A 21278-nucleotide genomic window follows, 5' to 3' on the forward strand; every position below is an offset into this window, starting at 1 on the left:
GTGATTCTTCACCATTGGTAGATAGGGCCAAAAACGATACAAAGCAGGATATCCCAAAAGTTGTGGACGGATGATTTTGATTAAATGTGATTTTGTATTGCGATTTTCTGGTCTACTCAGGGATACAAAATGTAAATTGTTCACCTGGCGGAGGTATGCTCTCGATTGAGTGCAGTTCTAGTTTCCTTCGTAAATGTTTTGCGCAAGAGCGGCGCATTTGTGAGAACGTTAGGCATAACAAGATTCGTTTAGAAAAATGCTTCGTCACTCCTTCCGGTTTGCTCTGTTTACAAATCACGACATGGAGTTCAACCTTAACAACAACAACAACAGTGCAAGAAGTGTGGGAGAAAAAGGATCCTTGTGCCAACGGATCAAGTGAACCCCTAAGTAAACTGGTCTACGCCACACTCCACCACAGCTCCGATAGACAGATACAAAGTTAGCTTTTATTTAACCCCGATTGCCAACTCCCAATAAACACAGTTCAGCATCAGAGTAAAAATGAACAAAGAACTGCCATTCACACTAAAGATGCACTTACACTTTGATCCCCATGTGGTCTAGCCTGGTTTACTGCTCCCCATGAGGGCCACAGAAGGAGCGTTGACGCTCCACCTACCCATCAACTACCAACTTTTTGATATGTATTGGAGAGTGCTGCAGCCAGACAAAGATGTCGGTGAGCTACAATGTGGCAAGCTTGGGTTGCAAACCTAAGGAAGCCCAGGTCGTCCAAGCATATATAAACTTCCAAGGTCTGCTAATGATGGCCAGAAGCCAACTTCACCAGACATTTCATCATGAGTGAACTCCTACTTCCATCAAATTGATGACCCGTAACAAAGCTGCCGGATGTGACATAATCTGTAAGCAAGTCAAGCACCTAGGACGGGTAGTTCTTCAGTGGTTACTCAATATGCTTAACAGCTGCTCGACTCCGATTCAAAACATGATGGTCAGTAGCGGTCTCTTTGTGGGCCTCACGGTAACCACAGGAGATGGCATAAACAAAAGAATGGATTATGTCATGGCATTGTTCTTCCTCCCTTACTGTTTAACATCAACACAATGACTAACCCATACGTCCAAATACCAGGAGTTTCCTGTATGCCGATGATCTTTGCATTGCATCCCTGGACCAATCCTTTGTCAGTGAGGGTCTGCTCCACTTTTTCAAACTTGCAGGATTAACCCACTACTACGTCATCATCGACTTGCGAGCTAATCCAGAGAAGACACAAATCAGCGCCCTTCATCTTAAGAACAGGGATGCCAACCAAAAGCTGAACGTATCCTGGTGTAGAATAAGACTGACTCACAACCCCAAGCCAACATACCTTGAAGAGCACCCACAGCTATAAAGATCATGTAATCAAGACACAGGTGAAGGGAGGAGCGAGAAACATCATCTTAAGGAAGCTGACCAACTCCAAATGGGGAACAGACCCAGAGACTATACGATACACTGCCCTTGCGCTAATGCTATTTGGCAGCGGACTATGCTTGTCCTGTTTTGGGTCATTCCTCACATGCCACAAAGATGGATTCAGTCCTCAACACGGCCTGCAGAGCTATTTCTGGTCGTCTTAAACAAACAAAAGGGGCCGACCTATATTTGATATGTGGCATTGGTCCACCACCGATGAAAAGGGCAGTCTCCTCACAAATAGAAAGAACCGAACAGGAATGTGACTCTCACCACCCAGTCTTTCGCCAGCACCCAAGAGGTTGGAATCCAGGAATAACTTGCTTCAAGCTGTTCAGTGTTCAGCCACTGGATGGTAACCCCCACAGCTGCAGGATAGATGCTTGATCAACACCTGGAATCAAGACCCCACAAGATATTACTTGCCCCTGAAGAGTCCCTGCCAAATGGAGCCAGTGAAACATCGCCAAGGCCCAACCTAGATGTCTCAATCGCCTCAAGACTGGGGTTGAATGACACAGCCCGTATGTAGAAGCAGGGTGAACCCCCTATTGTGGACCATTTTATTTCTTCTAAAATGCAATAAATGACGTACTTTTTTAACTCGACTTAGTGTGGGATGATCGAGTTAACTATTGAGCGATGCATCGTTACATATCCACCTCGTTATACATGGTAAACGTGAATGCAAATTAGAAAGCAACTAAAGAAAACTGGGCCTCGGGCATGACATCCAATTGCTTACGAAGCAACAGATTCTCAAATTTTAAAAGGCAATGTTACAATTACAGCTTGCTTGCATGTAAAGTGTGACATGTACTCATGGGGAGACTGAGAATGGCGGCGTTCACGGCGTGGGCTGCGTGCAGCGCTCCGCGAGTGGGAGCGAGAGCGCGAGCGTCGCCGATCATAGCTACGGGAACGGGAACGACGACGTCGGTCATCGTGACGATCAGAATAGCGAGGGGATCCACGTCTCTGCCGCTCCTTCACCTTCATTTGGCTTGGTGCTGTGAGAACAAAACCAAACAATATGTATTCACCAAAACCATTTTTTTGTTGTTGTTTTTTTGCACATACACATTAAGTGCCAAGAATACGCTTTAATGCTCCACAAAGACCAAGGTAGTACTTACTTTTACGATCTCCCTCTGCAAACTGGATTTCGATCTGCCTCCCGCAGACCCACTTCTTGTCGAGGCTGTACAGTGCGTCCTCAGCGTCACGTACATCTTCAAACGTGCCGCGGGATTTGGGGGTTAAGGATGGGAGGGCTGACATGGTGCAGCAAAAGCCAACAAACATACGTTCGCCTGGTGATGTCACCCAACTAGTTATACCAAATGAGGCCTGCTGCAAGGAAGAAATCTTGCTACCAATCAACACTGCTTTGCTATCATGTCCCACTACCTTGCTAACAAGAAGTACACAAATCGTTTTAAGACTATGTGCATGGACTGACACTGTACTCAAAAAAAATTAATTAATTTGACCAACCTCTTACTGAAGGTGGCAAACGTGGTTCTAAATTGAATGTGGGTTTCTTTGTATCACTGCTATGGTAGTAAATAGAAAATGAGTGTGGGTTGTTACAGCCCATCATTCTGTAACATCTGTATCCAATTAAAAGGTGCTCGTAGGGGCAGATTGGACAGCAGGCAGCGGGTAACCGGTGCTGAGCAGGTACCTTACGTGCATCTGTCCTGCTGGCCTTGCTTTGCCTTGCCTTGCCTTGCCTTGCCTTGGAGATGCAGTGAGCATGAGAGAGAGAGAGACAGAGAACCAGGGCATAGTTCATCCCTGTGGCAGCTTTAATGGACTTGGTCTTTGGGACTTGTAGCCTTTGGGGCTCACCAAACACACTTGACCGCCCTTGCATTACCCTTGCACGCTTGTTACGGATGCCTTGCTTGCTTGCTTTAGCTCGCTACTTGGCTTGCCTGAAGCCTTGGCACTGAGATAGTAAAAGACACAAACAACAAAGTTAGAATGAGCTACAGCCAAATAAAATGTTCAACCTTTGTGTGAAGGTGAGTCCCACGGCGACTCGCAAGGCCAATCATCATCTGCAAGAACTTTAAAAGCTCCTTTTTTAACCTAATAGAAACACCCGCTCTCTCCCACTTAAAGCAAATTTTCCAATGCATTGCCTCATTCGAGGAGACACAAAACATTGATCATTTTGGAATAAGGAAGTGCATTCATGCAAACTAATAAAAGTTGAAGTCGAGAGGAACATTTAAGCATCATGCTCGTTGTTAAGAGTTTTTGGATGCAAATCTAAATTTGGAGAGCAAAGCATCGAAATCAAAGCAAAGCCATTCCTGTGACACCCAAACTGTATGGTGTTAAACAAAGGGGTCACCGGATGGTATTAAAGCAAGAATACAATTTTAAGGCCGTTTACAATAATTACACTTTCGGCTGCAAATTTGAAGTACCTTGAAGACATCCACAGTTCACTTTCACCGAAAGTCTAAACTTCTTCAGTTAGCTTTTAGTCCAAGAGCATTAGCACCAAATAAGGTGAAACCCAGAACAAATTCAAACAAAGCTGAAAATTTCAGGATATGTTCAGAAAACTGTCCTGAATAACATACTAAAAATCCCCAGACATCGCCCTTGTGCTTCAGCGGAAATTCAAGATGGCGTCCAAAATGGCGGCAATTTTGGCATTTTATCATATTACCACCTAAAAACATGATAGAAATGCAACCAGGGTGTCAAAATACATGTTTTCAAGCACGAGGATTGTTTTAAAGATTACATTATGAGTTTATAGGATTTATATGTGTCATTTTCAAGGTCAAATGATATTTATCAAGGTCATTGTTGGCCAAAAACGGCCGTAACTCTGAAACATATCTAGGCTCTTAGGACCTAGGTTTATTCTATTATAGGTTTATACTAGATTTATTTTATAATATGTCTTATTCCCACTGGGCGACGCGATGGTATTGTGACGTCATAGGCGAATGACGTCATAGGCGAATGACGTCATAGGCGAATGATGTCACGCTAGATGACCTGACTTTTCAGTAGTAGTCTCACGTCACTGTGTCGTCACTTTTAGCATCATCATCACAAATCAATGTATTTGATTGTGACAGAGAAATGAACAAACTGTATCTAAAGTACTCAAGAACATACTACTGGTAAGTTTATGATTTTTGGCACATTGTGTCTCCGCTAAGACGCTATGCGCTTGACCTTGCTTGAATTGTGTTGCTTGTGCCAAGGACAATCTAAAAAAGAAATATATGATATATCCGCTATGATAGAAACTAGTAGCAAAATCGCACTCAAACGAAGGAAACCCTTCAGCAATGTTCAGACCATTGAATATAAGGACAGTGTTTCGAAACGCGCAAGAGAAAGATGTGATGAGTGGGGTAACAACGTTGCCAAGAGAATAGATGCTGTCATAGATTTGGTAGCAGCTGAGGCCAAATACCATAGAGCCTGTGGTGTCGAGTTCTTTACTAATACTGAGAAAACACAATCCGTTGGCAAACCAGCTGACGCTGTAAGAGATTATGCCTTCAATACACTCTGTTCATTTATAGATGAGAATGATGAATGTCAGTTTTCTATTTCGGTGCTCATGGAACATATGGAAACGTTTCTTCAAGGTGAAGAAGGGTATTCCATCAAATACTTCAAACAGAAGCTGAACTAACGTTATGGTGAGGACATCATCATCACAAGTATCCCTGGAAAGACAAGCATTGTCAGTTTTCGTGACTCTGCGCACCGGATCCTTCGTGAAAAGTGGGTGACCGACAGAACAACTGGGAATTATAACGAAAATGATCGAATAATTGAAATGGCTGCATCAATTATTCTTGATGATATTCGCTTATCAATTTATGATCTCACTGAATACCCCACAATGAAAGACACTGAGAATGGTAACACCTTGATTCCTGACTCACTAAAGCGTTTCTTGCAAAAATTGCTAGATCCGAAGGATAAACAGTCTAGAGTTGTAAACAGACTGTGCACGGCCATAGCCCATTCCATCATTTCAACCTGCAGGCCGAGGTCATTTAGCTCACCATTGCTACTTGCCATTGCATTGTACATGCATCGCAACTACGCCTCACGTGAGCTGATAGATATCCTGAGCAGTATCACCTTTGCTGACGATTACAAGGAAGTGCAACACTTTGAGAATAGTCTAATACCCACTTGCGAACCTTCCTATGGCTTGAATGGTTTTACGCAATTTGTGTTTGACAATGCGGACTTCAACGTAGCTACGCTGACCGGTCACAACACATTTCATGCTATGGGTGGAATAGCATGTGTAACTCCTTACGGAACAGTGGATAAGTCGCCCATCAAGCGCACAGCGAAAGCACCATCAACAGAGCTATTAGGAACATTTGCGCAAATCCCCATCAAGACTTACAGCAAACCGCCAGTTCCTGGGCTTCAGTGTGTAACAGTTGAATCTCTGAACATTTCTGACAGTCAAATTCTTCAAGTGACCGCTTTTGATTTGGTTTGGATGCTTGGGTATGTGTTGAACCTTCAAGTTCAGAATCTCGAGTTCCTTGGAGTGGATTCATGAAAACTGTTGTGAGGAATGTCGAGTTTCATACCTCCAGAATTGAAACTCTCCCCTTCATCAATCTTGATCCTAGTAACCCCAGCACCATCTACTCGGCACTGTGTTTTGCCCAAGAACAAAGTGAAAAACATGATCTGAAAATCTGTCCTGTAACTTTTGATCAGCCTTTGTTCCAGAAGGCTTCAGGAATAGTTGCTGCTTCCAACGACTTGGACAGAGTGATTGTTCGACTTGGTGGATTTCATCTGCTGATGTCATATCTTGGTAGTATAGGCCATATCATGTCAGGGAGTGGGTTAGCGGAACTGTGGGGAAGTGTATGCCAATGGGTCTGTGGTACACATGCTGACTGGCCATGCTTACTCTCGAGCAGTGCGGGCTCACATTCTCTCCTTGTTAGCTCTCATAAGTGTCCTGCTGGAGAAGTCTGACTCGTTAAACCAGACTGACAGAGAACACCTGGCCTGTGTGCACGACAACACTATTCACCAAGATGTAGGCACCGCTAATGTAGAAGAGGACGAAATTGTAACGCAGTTCCACCAACTACTGTCACAACAGCTTGACCAAGCAGCTAGCCATAGTAGAACTGGCAAGCTATGGGTGCAATACGTCCATCAGGTTATCCTGATGCTGAACTTTGTCAGAGCTGAGAGGACAGGTGATTGGAAGCTCCACCTTCACAGTGTAAGGGAGATGATTCCACATTCCCATGCAGCTGGTCATCTTCCTTATGCCAAATCTGCCAGACTCTACCTCCAGCAGATGGAATCCATCAACAAAGTCATGCCACCTGATGAGTATAGTTTGTTAACTGACAAAGGTTACTTCACAATCCGCCGAGCTAATTAATTCTGGGCTGGGAATTTCTCTGATCAAACAATCGAGCAGTTCTTGATGAGGATGCTGAAAATGAGTGGGGGAATGACCCATGGTCGAGGTATTACCGACAGTACCTTGGGAAAATGGGTTCATGCTTTACCTCAATGTGTCCCTGTCTGTGATGATCTGGAGGAGTTCACTGGTGTACACACAACTAACTCGGAACAACATAAGGATCTCCGTTCATCCACCAAATAAAAATTCAACACGGATCATGGTGTTTTCGTGCAGTGGTTGCAGGCGCATCCACCATTTGCTGGTTATCAACGAGACAGTCTGGTGTCAATCGCGACTGGAGTTGTAGCTGATGTCTCGGTCAACTGTGATGATGCAGTGAACGTTGGTCTTACTGCGGCCTCTAGGATAGCCGGCAAACGCTTCACAGAGATCACACTGAACCGCAGCGACAAAGTGAAGACGTTGAATGATAAGCATAATAGCATCAACATCAGGGGGCAAAACACAGGCGTGAATCCAGATCTCTTCTTCAACAAGATAAACTGTGTCTTGAAGACTAGCTCAGACCTGGAAGAGTTTCTGGCATACGAACTTGGCCCTCAACCTTCTTCCCTGTTTCACGATGGCGCCATGCGGAAGACAAACAAGAGTGCCCTAGGTACACTCCTGAAGTCGTTTGTCCCTGCACAGCCGGACATGCCCGACAAGTGTCGCTACGTTGTGGATGGGGGTCATCTGTTGCAGTCAGTGTTCTGGCCACAACCATCGAAGTACAGTGATGTGTGTCATCGTTACGTTTCCTATACTTTGAAACATTATGGAGCAGGCAACACTGTTGTATTTGATGGCTATAACACCAGCTCCACAAAGGCAGTTGAACAACAGCGGCGGGCAAAGAAAGCCACATCCAGTAACATCTTGTTTGACCATAACATGCAAACCACCACTTCCCAGGCAATCCCTTGCAGCCAACAGAGTGGGGATGGAGACTGCAGGATAACAATCTCATTCCCGTTGAAACAGACCAGCTCATTGCCCCTGACACTCTGCGAAACATGGTATCATGCTGCTGCAAAGCAGATAGCTGTGGCTCGTCGTGCGGTTGCAGGAAGCTTGGGTTACCTTGCTCCACCTTATGCGTCAAGTGCAATGGCCAGACCTGCAACAATGCTGCACCATTTCCATCACTGCTGGATGAAGATGGAGAAGATGAAGAGACTAGACCAGTTTTTCCTGACAGTGATGAAGACGATGATGATAAAATATAATCTTATAAGTAGTTGAAATTGTTCATAATCGATCGAATGACACATATAAGTCATATAAACTCATAATGTAATCTTTAAAACAATCCTCGTGCTTGAAAACATGTATTTTGACACCCTGTTTGCATTTCCATCATGTTTTTAGGTGGTAATATGATAAAATGCCAAAATTGCCGCCATTTTGGACGCCATCTTGAATTTCCGTTGAAGCACAAGGCGGATGTCTGGGGACTTTTAGTATGTTATTCAGGACAGTTTTCTGAACATATCCTGAAATTTTCAGCTTTGTTTGAATTTGTTCCGGGTTAAATCTATTATTCCTGGACTATTTATAGGGCATGTAATAGCAAAGACAGTTCGCAAAAGGATCATTGTTTAAAAATAAAAACACAACAATAATAATAATAATAATAATAATAATAATAACAATGTACGAAGGCTACGACTGGAAGAATTCCAGCATCAAGTTTTTTTTTTTTGCATTCACTCAGACTCGGCAACGGTTGCTAGAGTGAGATGTGCATGCAAGAAGTTTCAGGAACTGAATGGCGTGCTGATGATGAGGGGAGTGTCGTTGAAGCTGAAGGGAAAGGTGTATGCTGCATGTGTGAGAAGTGTTATGATTTATGGGAGCGAGACATGGGTAATGAATGTAGAGCAGCAACGAAGGCTGGAAAGGGTGGAAATGCGAATGGTTCGGTGGATGTGCGGAGTATCGTTGAGAGAGAGAGGAAGACAAATGACGAATTGCAAAAGATGATGGGAATAGAGCCTGTGATTGATGCTGTGAAGAGAAACAGGTTGAGATGGTTTGGTCATGTGTTGAGGAAGGATGAAAGTGACTGGTTGAGAAGAGTGATGGAAATGAATGTAGAAGGAAGTACAGGACGGGGAAGACCGAGAAAGACTTGGCTAAAGATGGTGGAAGAAGAAATGCGGGCAAGGGGGTTAACAAGGAGAGATGCAGAAAATAGGGCAAAATCAAGATCGTCATGGGGACCGCAAGGCTAACCCCCGCTCTAGCAGGGAAAATGGCCTTGAAATGCATGTTGTTGTTGTTGTATTCACCCAGCTTGCAGAAAGGTCATGTACTCAATGTAAAACCTAGTGTGTTACAATAGTCTTACAGAAGGAAACCAGTGACAAAAATCAATAAATAAAAATAAACAAAAACAGAAAATGACAGACGAACAGGTGAACTGGTAAGGATATTGCACATAAGAGAAGCCCCTCGGCCGGCGGGTGTAGTAGTCAAGGGGAACGTAAACGTCTAGGATGGGGCCAAACCTGGTGAATTCACGGCGCAGGTCCTCGGGCCTTCGCACACACACGTACACAAGCACAACCAGCATTCAACACCTCAAGGTATCGTCATCAATTTGACGTTTGTGTTAAAAGAGCGCAACCAATGTGGCCAGTCAAAGACACGTACAAAGATTTCCAAAGGTTCCCATTAAGTGGTAGATTGTTACCGGATTAAACGTACAAACGCACACATTCAAACGCACACTTCAGCTCAACACCATTCTATCTATGATCATGTTTCAAGAAATGAAGCTCAGCATGTCTAAAATTGTAAGCTCCAGATCAAAAACATGTTGCATGTAACAATTGAAATTTCCAATAAAAGCACAATTGCATCCATTTCATGTCCAGCATTCGCCCCTTTCCTCAAGCATATTGGATATTCATGCATTTAGTTGGAATAGTAGAGATGAATGAGTGAATGAGAAGGCAAGGGAGAGGGGGGAGGGGTGAGGGAGTCCTCCAATTCAACTAGTTCCTGATGTTCACGTCAAGGATTTGGCCTGTGCTCTACAATTTGGCCAAGCGTTCTACAAGCAACTTGGTAATGGAACACCCCGCTAGATGGAACACAATATTCTCCCTCCTCAGATTGAGTCTATTTTACTTACTTCCTTCTTTTAAAAAGGAAAAGTTACGTATATCGAGGAAGGAAGGCGACCTCCCCAAACCCCCCCCCCCCCTCCCCTCCCCTCCCACAACCCACCTGCTAAAAATGCCTCACCTGTTAAAAAATGTTTTACCATTATATTTTCCTCTTGTTTGTGCCATCTGCTTTCATTGTACGATCTGTCACTTCCACATCAATACATACATAACAACAAAGAGCAATCAGAGATTGCAGACTCTCGCCAGGACGTGTTTTTAAGTATTTTTAAGGCTTTTGTGTTGAAACAAATATGGCGGCCGAACCACGTGACCGATGACGTCATTATTTATTTTTCTCCACCAATTTATCCCGAGATGACGCTCAACAAATTTAATCTTGATCGGATGAAGTTTTGTACTTATCAAATTGTGACGTCATAATGGAGGGACCCATGACATCATCATTAACATATGTTATTCCCAGGAAGTACTTTACAATGATAAATTTCTTTCTTTCTTTCTTTCTTTTTTTTTCCATGGAGTGTTTTCGGAGATAGAGGTGCAAAGTTTAAACGGCTGAAGCCCGAGACGGGACGTGTGCGCGCGTGTGCGTGCGTTTGTGTGTGCATGTGCGTGCGTTTGTTATCATGACGCGTACAAACACACACATACAAACACGTGCAAACACACGCACACACAGTCCCGTCTCCGGGCTTCAGCCATTCCTCATAGCTTTGATTCGCTATTCGATGGGTCGGAGTGACGTCACAGTCACGTGATTTTGCTTGGATGCGCAACCGCCATATTGGCAAAGGGGAAAACAAAAGCCATTTCACGCACAATCACACGTATTATCATCGTTCCCTTGTGCACAACGACTCTCACTTTCGGAAGCATACTTGCTCAAATGCCGCTTTATTTTAGTTGAATTACTGATACATTTAGTTCATCCAACTGTTTGCAATGTCCTCTCAGTATACGGAACATTTGCCAGGTGATGCACTGGCCAGATATTGAGTGGAACTACAATTAATTGGGCTTTATTCTTGTCCCTATCAACATTCGGCTGATTCGTGTAAAAAGTCTTGTTACTTGTTGAAAGCGTCTTGTTACTCAAGTTAGCCTAAATAAAGTTACCTGTAAATGTACATCTAAGTGATGGTGGGAAGAGTAACTAAATGTCAGATTAGAAATCAACGCCACAAAGTCTGTCAGATTATCAGACTAAAAAAAAGTTATGCTTGGCCTTAGCCTTTTCTTGGCATGGCTTCTGTTAAATTTAGCCATCAGCCCAATATCACATGTTAAATGTAGCCATAAGCCAAGAACACATGTTAAATGTAGCCATAAACCAAGACCATGTTAAATTTAGTCATCAGCCCAGATCACATGTTAAATGTAGCCATAAGCCAAGAACACATGTTAAATGTAGCCATAAACCAAGAACACATGTTAAATGTAGCCATAAACCAAGAACATGTTAAATTTAGTCATAAGCCTAGATCACGTTAAATTTAGCCATCAGCCCAGATCACATGTTAAATGTAGCCATGAGCCCAGATCACATGTTAAATTTAGCCATCAGCCCAGATCAGATGTTAAATGTAGCCATAAGCCAATATCTCATTTTAAATGTTGCCATAAGCCCATATCTCATGTTAAATTTAGCCTTTAGCCATAAGCCATAAGCCCAGATTACATGTTCAATTTAGCCATAAGCCTAGATCACATGTTAAATTTAGCCATAAGCTCATATATCGTTAAATTTAGCCATAAGCTCATATCTCGTTAAATTTAGCCATAAGCTCATATCTCGTTAAATTTAGCCATAAGCTCATATCTCGTTACATTTAGCCATAAGCTCATATCTCGTTACATTTAGCCATAAGCTCATATCTCGTTACATTTAGCCATAAGCCTGGGGTGGTGCTCCTGCCTCACAACGAGCTCGGCGTCACACTGTTGAAACCAAAGCTTTCAGAATCATTGGAATCTCCTGCGATGAAGATAACTCCGAGGGCCTTTCACTTACTCACCGCAGGCAGGTTTGGTGGTCTTTCTGTCTTCCACCAACTCCTCTCCAGCCTTGCTCCCCCTGCTCTGTCTGTGCTCTGTCCCCCAAATATTCCTACAGGATGCACAAGATCTGCATGCAACCCTCTTCTGGTTAAACTGCCAAAATCAAGACTCTCTGCTCACCTTCACTCTTTCATTCCCCTTTTCTCCAGCCTCTGGAACAAACTCCCTCACTCCGGTCCGACGAATTACCTAAATGTACCAAATGTAAGTGAATTTACCCAAATGAAAGGACAATGTACCCAAATGTAAGTCGTACTACGTAAAGGAAGGTTGGCCCATAGGTGGGCAATGGGCAATGTGTATGGCCCATAGGGCATTGTGCATTTTTTTTCTGCACCAGATTATAGTTGTTGTTAGGGTTAGTTGTTGTTAGGGTTAGGGTTAGGGTTAGGGTTAGGGTTAGGGTTTGGGTTTGGGTTAGGTAAATTTAGGTAAATCGTCATTTTTGAGAATTTTCATTTGGGTAAATATTCCACATCATTCCGATACAAATAATAAGAAAGTAGCGTGTTACTTTAATAAAATATTTATATTTACTTCACTTTGTGTGACTAGTTCCGTGTGAGATGATCTTCATTTGGGTAAATCTTGGCTGGTTGCCGTTCATTTGGGTGAATCGTCTTTTTTTTTGATTTTCATTTGGATAAATATTCCACATCATTCTGATACAAATAATAAGAAAGTAGGGTGTAACTTTGATCAAATATTTATACTTCATTAATGTCTAGGATCAACCTATGTGGGTAAACTTACCGCCACCTTGGTCGCTTCAACACGGATTCATTAATCCTGCAGATGTACACCGAGTTATGTCCCTCTGACCTAAAATGGCTGCCACCGATCGGGCCGGTAAAATTTGTAAAATTCTGTTCGCATTCGTTTTCTTGGACGTCAAGAAGCACGAGTTGGACGTTTCTTGGACGTTACTGCATAAAATAACCTTCCTTTATGTAGTACGACTTACATTTGGGTACATTTGGGTAATTTGTTGGACCCCCTCACTCTATTCAATCCCACTCCTCCCTCCAGGTCTTTAAAACAGCTGTTCACCACCATCTCTTGCTCTTGTCCTTCCCCATCCAAAACCTTGATCTTTTCTATCCCCGTTAATTCACCCCAGATCCACTTTTTTGAAATTCCGACTTCTTTCCTGGAAGTCCTCGAGCCGTGGTTCCCAACCCGGGGGCAATGGGGTAATTTGCCGAAGGCAATGCAAGATGAATTCCTGGATCTCCGAAACGATTAATTTGCCAAAGACACATTCGAAGAGAAGAGCTTGACTGAGTTTTTGGTGGGAATGGGTCGCTACCCTAATATCAGCCAGATAGCTATTCGGGTGCTTCTGCCATTCTCGTCTACCTATCTCTGTGAAGCGGGGTTTTCCACGCTGTTGAATATCAAATCGAAACAGCGTAATCGGCTCCACATGGAAGATGACCTCCGCTGTGCCCTGACTGACTCAACCACGGATACCGCAATTGGTAGCTAAAATGCAATTTCAGCCATCCCACTGAGTTTTTAATTCACTTTTACGGCGCATGCACCGCGTCCCTAGTTTTGATTACCTGAGTTGTTGTCGAATTGAGTTTCTTTTTGTGAGATTATAACACACTGCGTTAAATACAGACACAACAGAGGTTTTTAGTTTTCACATATTCTTGACTTGGAACCTTTTCATACTGTTTTCTTGTGTGACAGTTCTATTTTATGCTGTCCAAAGTGTTGCTACTGATAATATTAAAATCTCATATCAAACATGAATCATTCGAGCGACGTTGCTTTGTTTGCTTCTTCCAAAAACGATGTAGTTGGGAGCCATTAAGGAACAGAAAAATACCATGGAACGAAATGTTCATGTTGGCTACTTGGAATTCCTCATTTTCTGTGTAATAATTTACCAATTCTCATACAAACAAAATAGCCAATTAAAGGAAAAAACACCTCTCAGAATGCACCACAGAGCATCTAGAAATCAAAAAAAAATCTGGGGGGCATATCCCCCCCAAGCCTGCTTACACGTGCTCTGCCGCTCTACCCTCGCGAAAGGGAGGGGCTGCTGGGGATGTGCTGTGGGAGCCAAAACACAAAAAAGGTTGGGAACCCCTGTCCAAGAGTGTCCATGTGTTTTATACCTCTCCCTCCCCCCCCCCACCCGCCCCCCCCAAGCCTACTCCCTCCCACAGATCTCCCGATGTCCCTGCTCTCAAATGTCGTACTTGTGTGCTTCCCTCCCTCTCCCAATATCATATGTTTTATGTGTCAGTTTGTCTTTTTGTGATCAATGTTAGCTCTTACATGAGCCTCGATCTTGTACACAAAAAAAAAAAAAGTAGCCCACATCACATGTTAAATTTAGCCATAAGCCCATAATCTCGTTAAATTTAGCCATAAACCCAAATCACATGTAAAATTTAGCCATAAGCCCAGATCACATGTTAAATTTAGCCATAAGCCCAGATCACATGTTAAATTTGGCCATAAGCCCAGATCACATGTTAAATTTAGCCATAAGCCCAGATCACATGTTAAAACACATGGGCTTCTGCGCATGCGCAAGATTGGAGGTGACGTCTATTCAAAGCTGTCCCTGTTCGCACGCTTTCGAGTTAAGTAATTTTTCACAATTGTGTTTTTATCGAAACTGTATCTTTCCTTCGGTGTATGTACCTATTGGGGTGTCTTTAATGGGATTCTCCGTGTTGGTTTTCATACCTGTGTACAGAATCGTCGGTTCTTTCGTATCGCGTATTCTGAGGCCTAGTGTAGTAGGCTACTGTGTCCGACCTTGGCTTGAAGCTTTGTTTTTGTCTCAGCGGATCTAAGAGATCTGCCAGCCACCCTCTGATGGTTAAACTGCCGAAATCTCGGCTCTCTGCTCACCTTCACTCTTTCATTCCTCTTTTCTCCCGCCTCTGGAACAAACTCCCACACTCACTTCAATCACACTCCTCCCTCCAGGTCTTTAAAACAGCTGTTCACCACCATCTCTTATCTTCCCCCATCCAAAACCTTGATCTTTTCTACCCCCACTAATTCACCCCAGATCCACCTTGTTTGAAATTCCAACTTCTTTCCTGGAAGTCCTGGCAGTGTCCATATGTTTTATACCTCTCCCACCCACCCCCCCCCCCCCCCCTTCCCATGCCTCCCCCAAAGCCCTCTCCCTCCCACAGTTCTCTCGATGTCTCCATGGATACATCGAGTCCCTACTCGGTCCCTGCTCTCAAATGTTGTGTTTATGTCCTTCCCCCTCTCTCCCCATCTTGTCTACCGCTCCCGATGTTATTTGTTTTATGTGTCTGTTTGTCTTTCTGTGTGATTAATGTTCGCTCTTTCACGAGCCTCGATCTTGTATACAAAATAAAATAAAATAAAATAAAAAAAGCGATTCTTAGATCGCGCTGCAATTACTTTCGGTCTCTGGTTTTCCCGGTCTTTTCACCCCATACTTCCTTGTTTTAAAATCTCCTAAAAAAAAAACCAAAAAAATATTTTCCTTCTCTGTTCTTTCCGTTGTTCGTTCTTATTTGTTCGTTCGTTCTTCGACCACGTTGTTTGTGATCACGTGATCACGTTGTTAAAAAATGTTTCATCTGTCCCCTGAAGAACTGTATTGTGTCATATTCTATAACACCTTTTTCTTCTTCTTCTATAAAAAGATGCTTTCGACTTGCTCACCAAATCTATTCATTCCAAAAAAAAATTCCCTCTCTTATAGTGCATCTTTCATTCATTCCCTAAACTCTCCAGCACTCCACCCATCCTTCAGCGTCCTCAAACGTATTTTTGACTCGAATGTCTCAAGAAACTCATTTTGCAATAAATGTTCGTTTTCCAATAAACGTACACTTTTCAAAATCCAATCTCACCCCTCCCCTCCAAATCTTCCCAATCACCCCTTCCCTTCAAAACTTCCCCAACACCCCTCCCCTTCAAACCTACCCCATCACCCCTCCCCTCCAAATCTACCCCTTTGCCCCTCCCCTCCAAATCTTCCCCATCACCCCTCCCCTTCAAAACTTCCCCATCACCACTCCCCTCCAAATCTACCCCTTTGCCCCTCCCCTCCAAATCTTCCCCATCACCAATCTCTTTCAAATTTTCCCCCTTGCCCCTCCCCTCCAAATCATCACCTTGATTCCTTGGTATCTCTCCCAGGTTACTCCCTCCTCCGGTATGACAGACCTGAGCCTCGTCCTGGAGGTGGGGTTGCTATCTTTATAAAAAAAACTCTTCCTCACTCGCCCTGCTCTGCCCTCTCTCCACCTCACCCCCAGGAATACCTTTGGCTACGGCTTCCCCTTCGCTCCCACCTTTTGTTCATATGTGTGTTGTACCGTCCACCAAACAGTGATGACTCCATCTACATCTCGCTGTCTGATAATATGGACCAACTTCTATCTACCCATCCCAACTCTCTCTTCCTCATATGTGGTGATTTCAACTGTCACCATGCCAGTTGGCTGGGTGTGGGTACCTCTCTCACCAGCCATGGCTCTTCAGCAAAGGACTTCTGTGACTCACTGGGACTGACACAATCTGTCAATTTCCCGACCCGGTTCTCAGTCAACGGAGCATCTTCTCTTCTGGACTTGGTTATGACCAACTTCTCTGAAAATGTCTGCTGCTCTTCTTCTGCTCCAATCGGCTCTTCAGATCATGTGCTTGTTAAAGTGGACATCTCTCTGACCATTCTCAAAGAGCCCCCTCAGCGTCGTCGAGTCTGGCATTTCACTCAGGCCAACTGGCACGGTCTTCAAGCAGCCATCAATCATCTGGACTGGTCTCCCATCTCTACCGCCTCTGACATCAACTCATCCTGGTAATTCTTCCAAAGTAAATTGCTCTCCCTCATGCACAGATTTATCCCATCTCGTCTTCAGTCGTCATACCCTTCCTCCCATTCATGGTACACGGAATCTTGTGGTGAGGCCATTGCCCAGAAACAACTTGCTTTCGTCTCCTGGAAAGCAAATCCAACGGAAGGAAATCTCATTTCCTTTCACAAAGCCCGAAACAAGTGTGTGTCCACCCTCAGGAGAGCCAGGAAACAATATCGCTCCGTTCTCAGGACCGAACTCTCTGATCTGTCTCCCTCTTCCAAATCCTGGTGGCGTCTGGTCAAATCTGTTTCTGGTGTTTGTTCCCCCTCCATCCCCATCTTGTCTTCCGCTCCCTCTTTTTATATGTTTTTTTTGTCTGGTGGATTTGTTTGTGAGATAAATGTTAGCTCTTTACGAGCGTCGATTCAGTATACAAAAAAAAATAAAAAATTTTTTAGCCATAACTCCAGATCACATGTTAAATTTAGCCATATGCCCAGATCATGTCAAATTTAGCCATAAGCCCAGATCACATGTTAAATTTAGCCATAAGCCCATATCACATGTTAAATTTAGACATAAGCCCAGATCACATGTTAAATTTAGCCATAAGCCCAGATCACATGTTAAATTTAGCCATAAGCCCATATCACATGTTAAATTTAGACATAAGCCCAGATCACATGTTAAATTTAGCCATAAGCCCAGATCACCTGTTAAATTTAGCCATAAGCCCAGATCACATGTTAAAAGTCTGGTCATGTTGGTGGAACAATCAACATTACAATCCCAATATGGAAATTAGCGGGCATATTGACAGTAACTTTTAAGATTTTCTTTAGCTTCTATTTTACATGACTACCGTAAACTAAAGTAAACGATGACATCACTAACCCGATATGAAATGTGCTGAACAAACGTTGGTGTAATCCGACTTGGGCTCCCACAGGTGTCCTCTCGTATCTTACGTGCCCCGATTGACATATTTTAGCCATATAATTATCTCTGGCTCAGTAGCTTTGACTTGGTATCAAATAAAACTGTTTTGCTTCTAACTCTTATGTTTTGAAAAAAAAAGAAGCTCTGACTGTTTTGCTTCATTGTTCGTGTAATTGAAGATGCAGCAACTTTTGACCATGGCTGCAATACAGAAATATCGGAAGAAGAAAATATACATGTAACCTGCGAACGTAACAAGTGTAACTCAGGTATACAGTATGAGTGCGTGCACGCGTGGTATACAGTACGTGCACGCGTGGTATAGTATACAGTACGTGCACGCGTGGTACACGCGTGGTACACAGTACGTGCACGCGTGGTACACGCGTGGTACACAGTACGTGCACGTGTGGTACACAGTACGTTCACGTGTGGTACACAGTACGTGCACGTGTGGTACACAGTACGTGCACGTGTGGTACACAGTACGTAGTCCGAGCCAATGTGGCTCTAAATGCATCTTGACCGCATCGTGGGCCGATGCGGTCACAGGCCTAGCAGTAGCATAGCCATAGCCATAGCCATAGCCATAGCCATAGGTCCCCGCAACGGTGGGCGGACACAAACAACAAAGAGCTCGTCGTATAATTGAATGTTTCCAATGGTTATTCAGCACGATTTATGATAGGAAACGATCACACAGCACGACAAACGTTTCATCAAAACGGCCGTTACAACGGCAAACCCCAATTAATTAATTATCACGGACGTGGACGGACTTGTGCAACCTGAACGCACGAACAAGCACCGAGCCCCGTTCTTACCGCGTTGTGTCCGCCACGTTTCGCACGTACAGCGACGAATTCGGCGGTCGGCTGTACTTAGACATGACGCTAAGAGATCGAAGACTGTCACGAACAGTTCAACACCAAATGACGAGGCTAGGCTTCACTAGGCCGCGCGCACTGCCCGATGGGAAACCCCTCATCGTTGCGCTTCAATCTTCATCCTTTTCCTTCGACACGATTTTTCAGATGAATCTCTGGGTTACATAATGTGTATGTAGTTGCGTGTACGTATTTTTAACTGCGAGCAAACTGATCGTAACAAAAACAAAAAGTTTAAACAATGCCTGATAAGTGTAAGTGACCCTCCAAATACACCGCTTAACAGAATCCACGGGTCCTTTGCAAAACAGCACTTTGTTTTAGACTCTTTTTAATCCGATTAATAGGACAAAAATGGTCACCATTGTGTGGATTTCATAGCTGGTACGTACGTACGAAATAATGTCAATGCTTGACGTGTACTGACTTATTCTTAAATTAGGAGCTTCCACGTCGGTTACAGAGCAGCTTCCCAACCAGTTTGGAAACATTTGCAAAGAAATTTGCGAGGCCAGACTACAGATTCTCATGGCATATTAATCCTATGCGAAATCGTGATGATCTGGTGCGGGAGCACACACGTTGAACAAAGGTAGGCCACAACGCTTTGGTTATTATCGAGCTCTTTATTCATTGCTCACTCATCCGCACTGACGTGCGCGCGGCAGCAAGCCCGCGTATATTTCTCCAGGCCACACCCTACCTGGGGCGTGGCCGCCACCCGCTGGTGCGCGGAATTATGTCTCTGCGCCAGCGAGCCGTCGTGTCCGCCACACGCGCCCCCCCAGAATTCCCGCGCACCTGAAGGGTCAGCTTGCGGGGCAACCGGATGACCCGGCCGAAGCGCCCACGGGCGGCTGGCGGCGTCTGGGATGCTGGGATGCCATCGGGGATGCCTCCGGCGGCATCTGCGACGGGTGCAGGACAGGGGGGTGGCGTGACGGCGGGGTTGGGCGGAGCCGGGGGTCCGCCCGCTGGGGGGCGGCCCCGACGCGGGGGCAGAGCCGCTGGCGGAGGGTGGTCCAAGTTGAGGTGGGCCGGCTTGAGGCGGTCCACGGAGACGCGGTCCGGAGCACCGCCGATGTCCAGGGTGAAATGCTTCGCCCCGGTCTCCAGCACGCGGAAGGGCCCGTCGTACGGGGGCCGCAGCGGTGTCCGGTGGGCGTCGTGGCGGACGAAGACGTACTCCGCCGTGCGAAGCTCCGGGGCGACGTGCGTTGGCAGGCAACCGTGGTGCGCCGTCGGCACCGGGGCGAACCTCCGGGCGGTCTCGTGCAGGGCGGAGCGCTGCTGCGCCGCGGACCATGGTGCTGTGGAGTCGGGGAGGAACTCGCCGGGCACCCGCAGCAGTTGTCCGAAGACCAGCTCAGCCACGGATGCACGCAGGTCGTCCTTGGGTGGTAGGCCGTGGTGCGATGCAGCTGGATGCCGAGCCCCCGCGCCACCGCCCCCCAGAGCTCCGAGGTGAACTGGGGGCCGCGGTCGGACGAGATGTCCGAGGGGGTGCCGAAACGGGCAACCCAAGTGGCGATGAACGCCTGCGCGACGTCCGCCGCCGTCGTTGCTGCCAAAGGCACGGCCTCCGGCCACCGGGTGGTGCGGTCCACCATGGTGAGGACGTGGGTGAAACCCCGCGAGGGGGGCAGAGGTCCCACCAAGTCCACGTGAACGTGGTCGAACCGACGTTTGGGCACCGTAAACGGGGCCAGCGGGGCACGGTTGTGGCGGTGGACCTTCGCGCGCGGGCACGCGAGGCACGTCCTGGCCCAATCGCGGACGGCCTTACGGAGGCCATGCCAGACGAACTTGTCGGCAACCAGCTTTTGGGAGGCCTTCGTGCCCGGGTGGGACAGGCCGTGGATGGCGTCAAAAACCCGCCAGCGGGCACGATGGGGCGAGGCCGGCAGAGGGAGACGTCGCACAAGAGGGCCGCGCCCGCACCGTCGAACGGTACCTCGGCGACGCGGAGGCCCGTGACGGCGGTCCGAAAAGCCTGGACGGTGGGGTCGGCGGACTGGTCCGCCGCCATCCGGGCATAGTCGATCCCGAGGTGGACCGCGTGGGCGAGGGCCCGGGAAAGGCAATCCGCCACTGGGTTGTCCTTCCCCGCGACGTGCCGGATGTCCGTCGTGTACTCGGACAAGGCCGAGAGGTGACGCTGCTGCCGGACCGACCACGGCTCGGCGACATTGGCCATCGCGAAAACCAGGGGCTTATGGTCGACGAAGGCCGCGAACGGGCAGCCCTCGAGCAGATGGCGGAAGTGCCGGACCGCCAGGTGGAGCCCGAGCAGCTCGCGGTCGAAGGTACTGTACCGCCGTTCGTGCGGGCGGAGCTGCCGGCTAAAGAATGCCAGCGGCTGCCAAGCCCCCTTCACCCATTGCTCGTGCACCGCACCCACCGCGTAGTCCGACGCGTCGGTGGTGAGGGCGATCGGTGCATCGGGCGCCGGGTGCGCGAGCATGGTGGCGTTAGCCAAGGCGAACTTCGCGCCCACGAACGCCGCGTCCATCGGCTCGGTCCAAGCAACGTCACGTTTGCCCGGCT

General features: G+C 46.1%; 1 protein-coding gene across 2 annotated transcripts in view; it reads right to left on the bottom strand.

Annotated features, from left to right (window-relative positions):
- The window catches only part of LOC137412837 (uncharacterized), a 34616-nt gene extending 15789 nt beyond the window's left edge, over positions 1–18827 (bottom strand). Inside the window, exons 1-4 of one of the 2 annotated variants that reach the window (XM_068098166.2) lie at positions 18669–18827; positions 9323–9427; positions 2566–2669; positions 2250–2439 (exon numbers count right to left, since the gene is read on the bottom strand). In XM_068098166.2, coding sequence (XP_067954267.1) covers positions 2250–2439; positions 2566–2669; positions 9323–9427; positions 18669–18733 — 464 coding nt within the window. In that variant the 5' untranslated portion in view covers positions 18734–18827. Of the gene's footprint in view, positions 1–2249; positions 2440–2565; positions 2704–3121; positions 3384–9322; positions 9428–18668 lie in introns of both variants that reach the window. The other variant, XM_068098173.2, reaches the window with a different exon arrangement.
- Between the last annotated feature and the right edge of the window lie 2451 nt (positions 18828–21278).

This window comes from Myxine glutinosa, chromosome 1 (assembly GCF_964187855.1).
Source record: "Myxine glutinosa chromosome 1, kmMyxGlut1.1, whole genome shotgun sequence".
Classification (NCBI taxonomy): Eukaryota; Metazoa; Chordata; class Myxini; order Myxiniformes; family Myxinidae; genus Myxine; species Myxine glutinosa.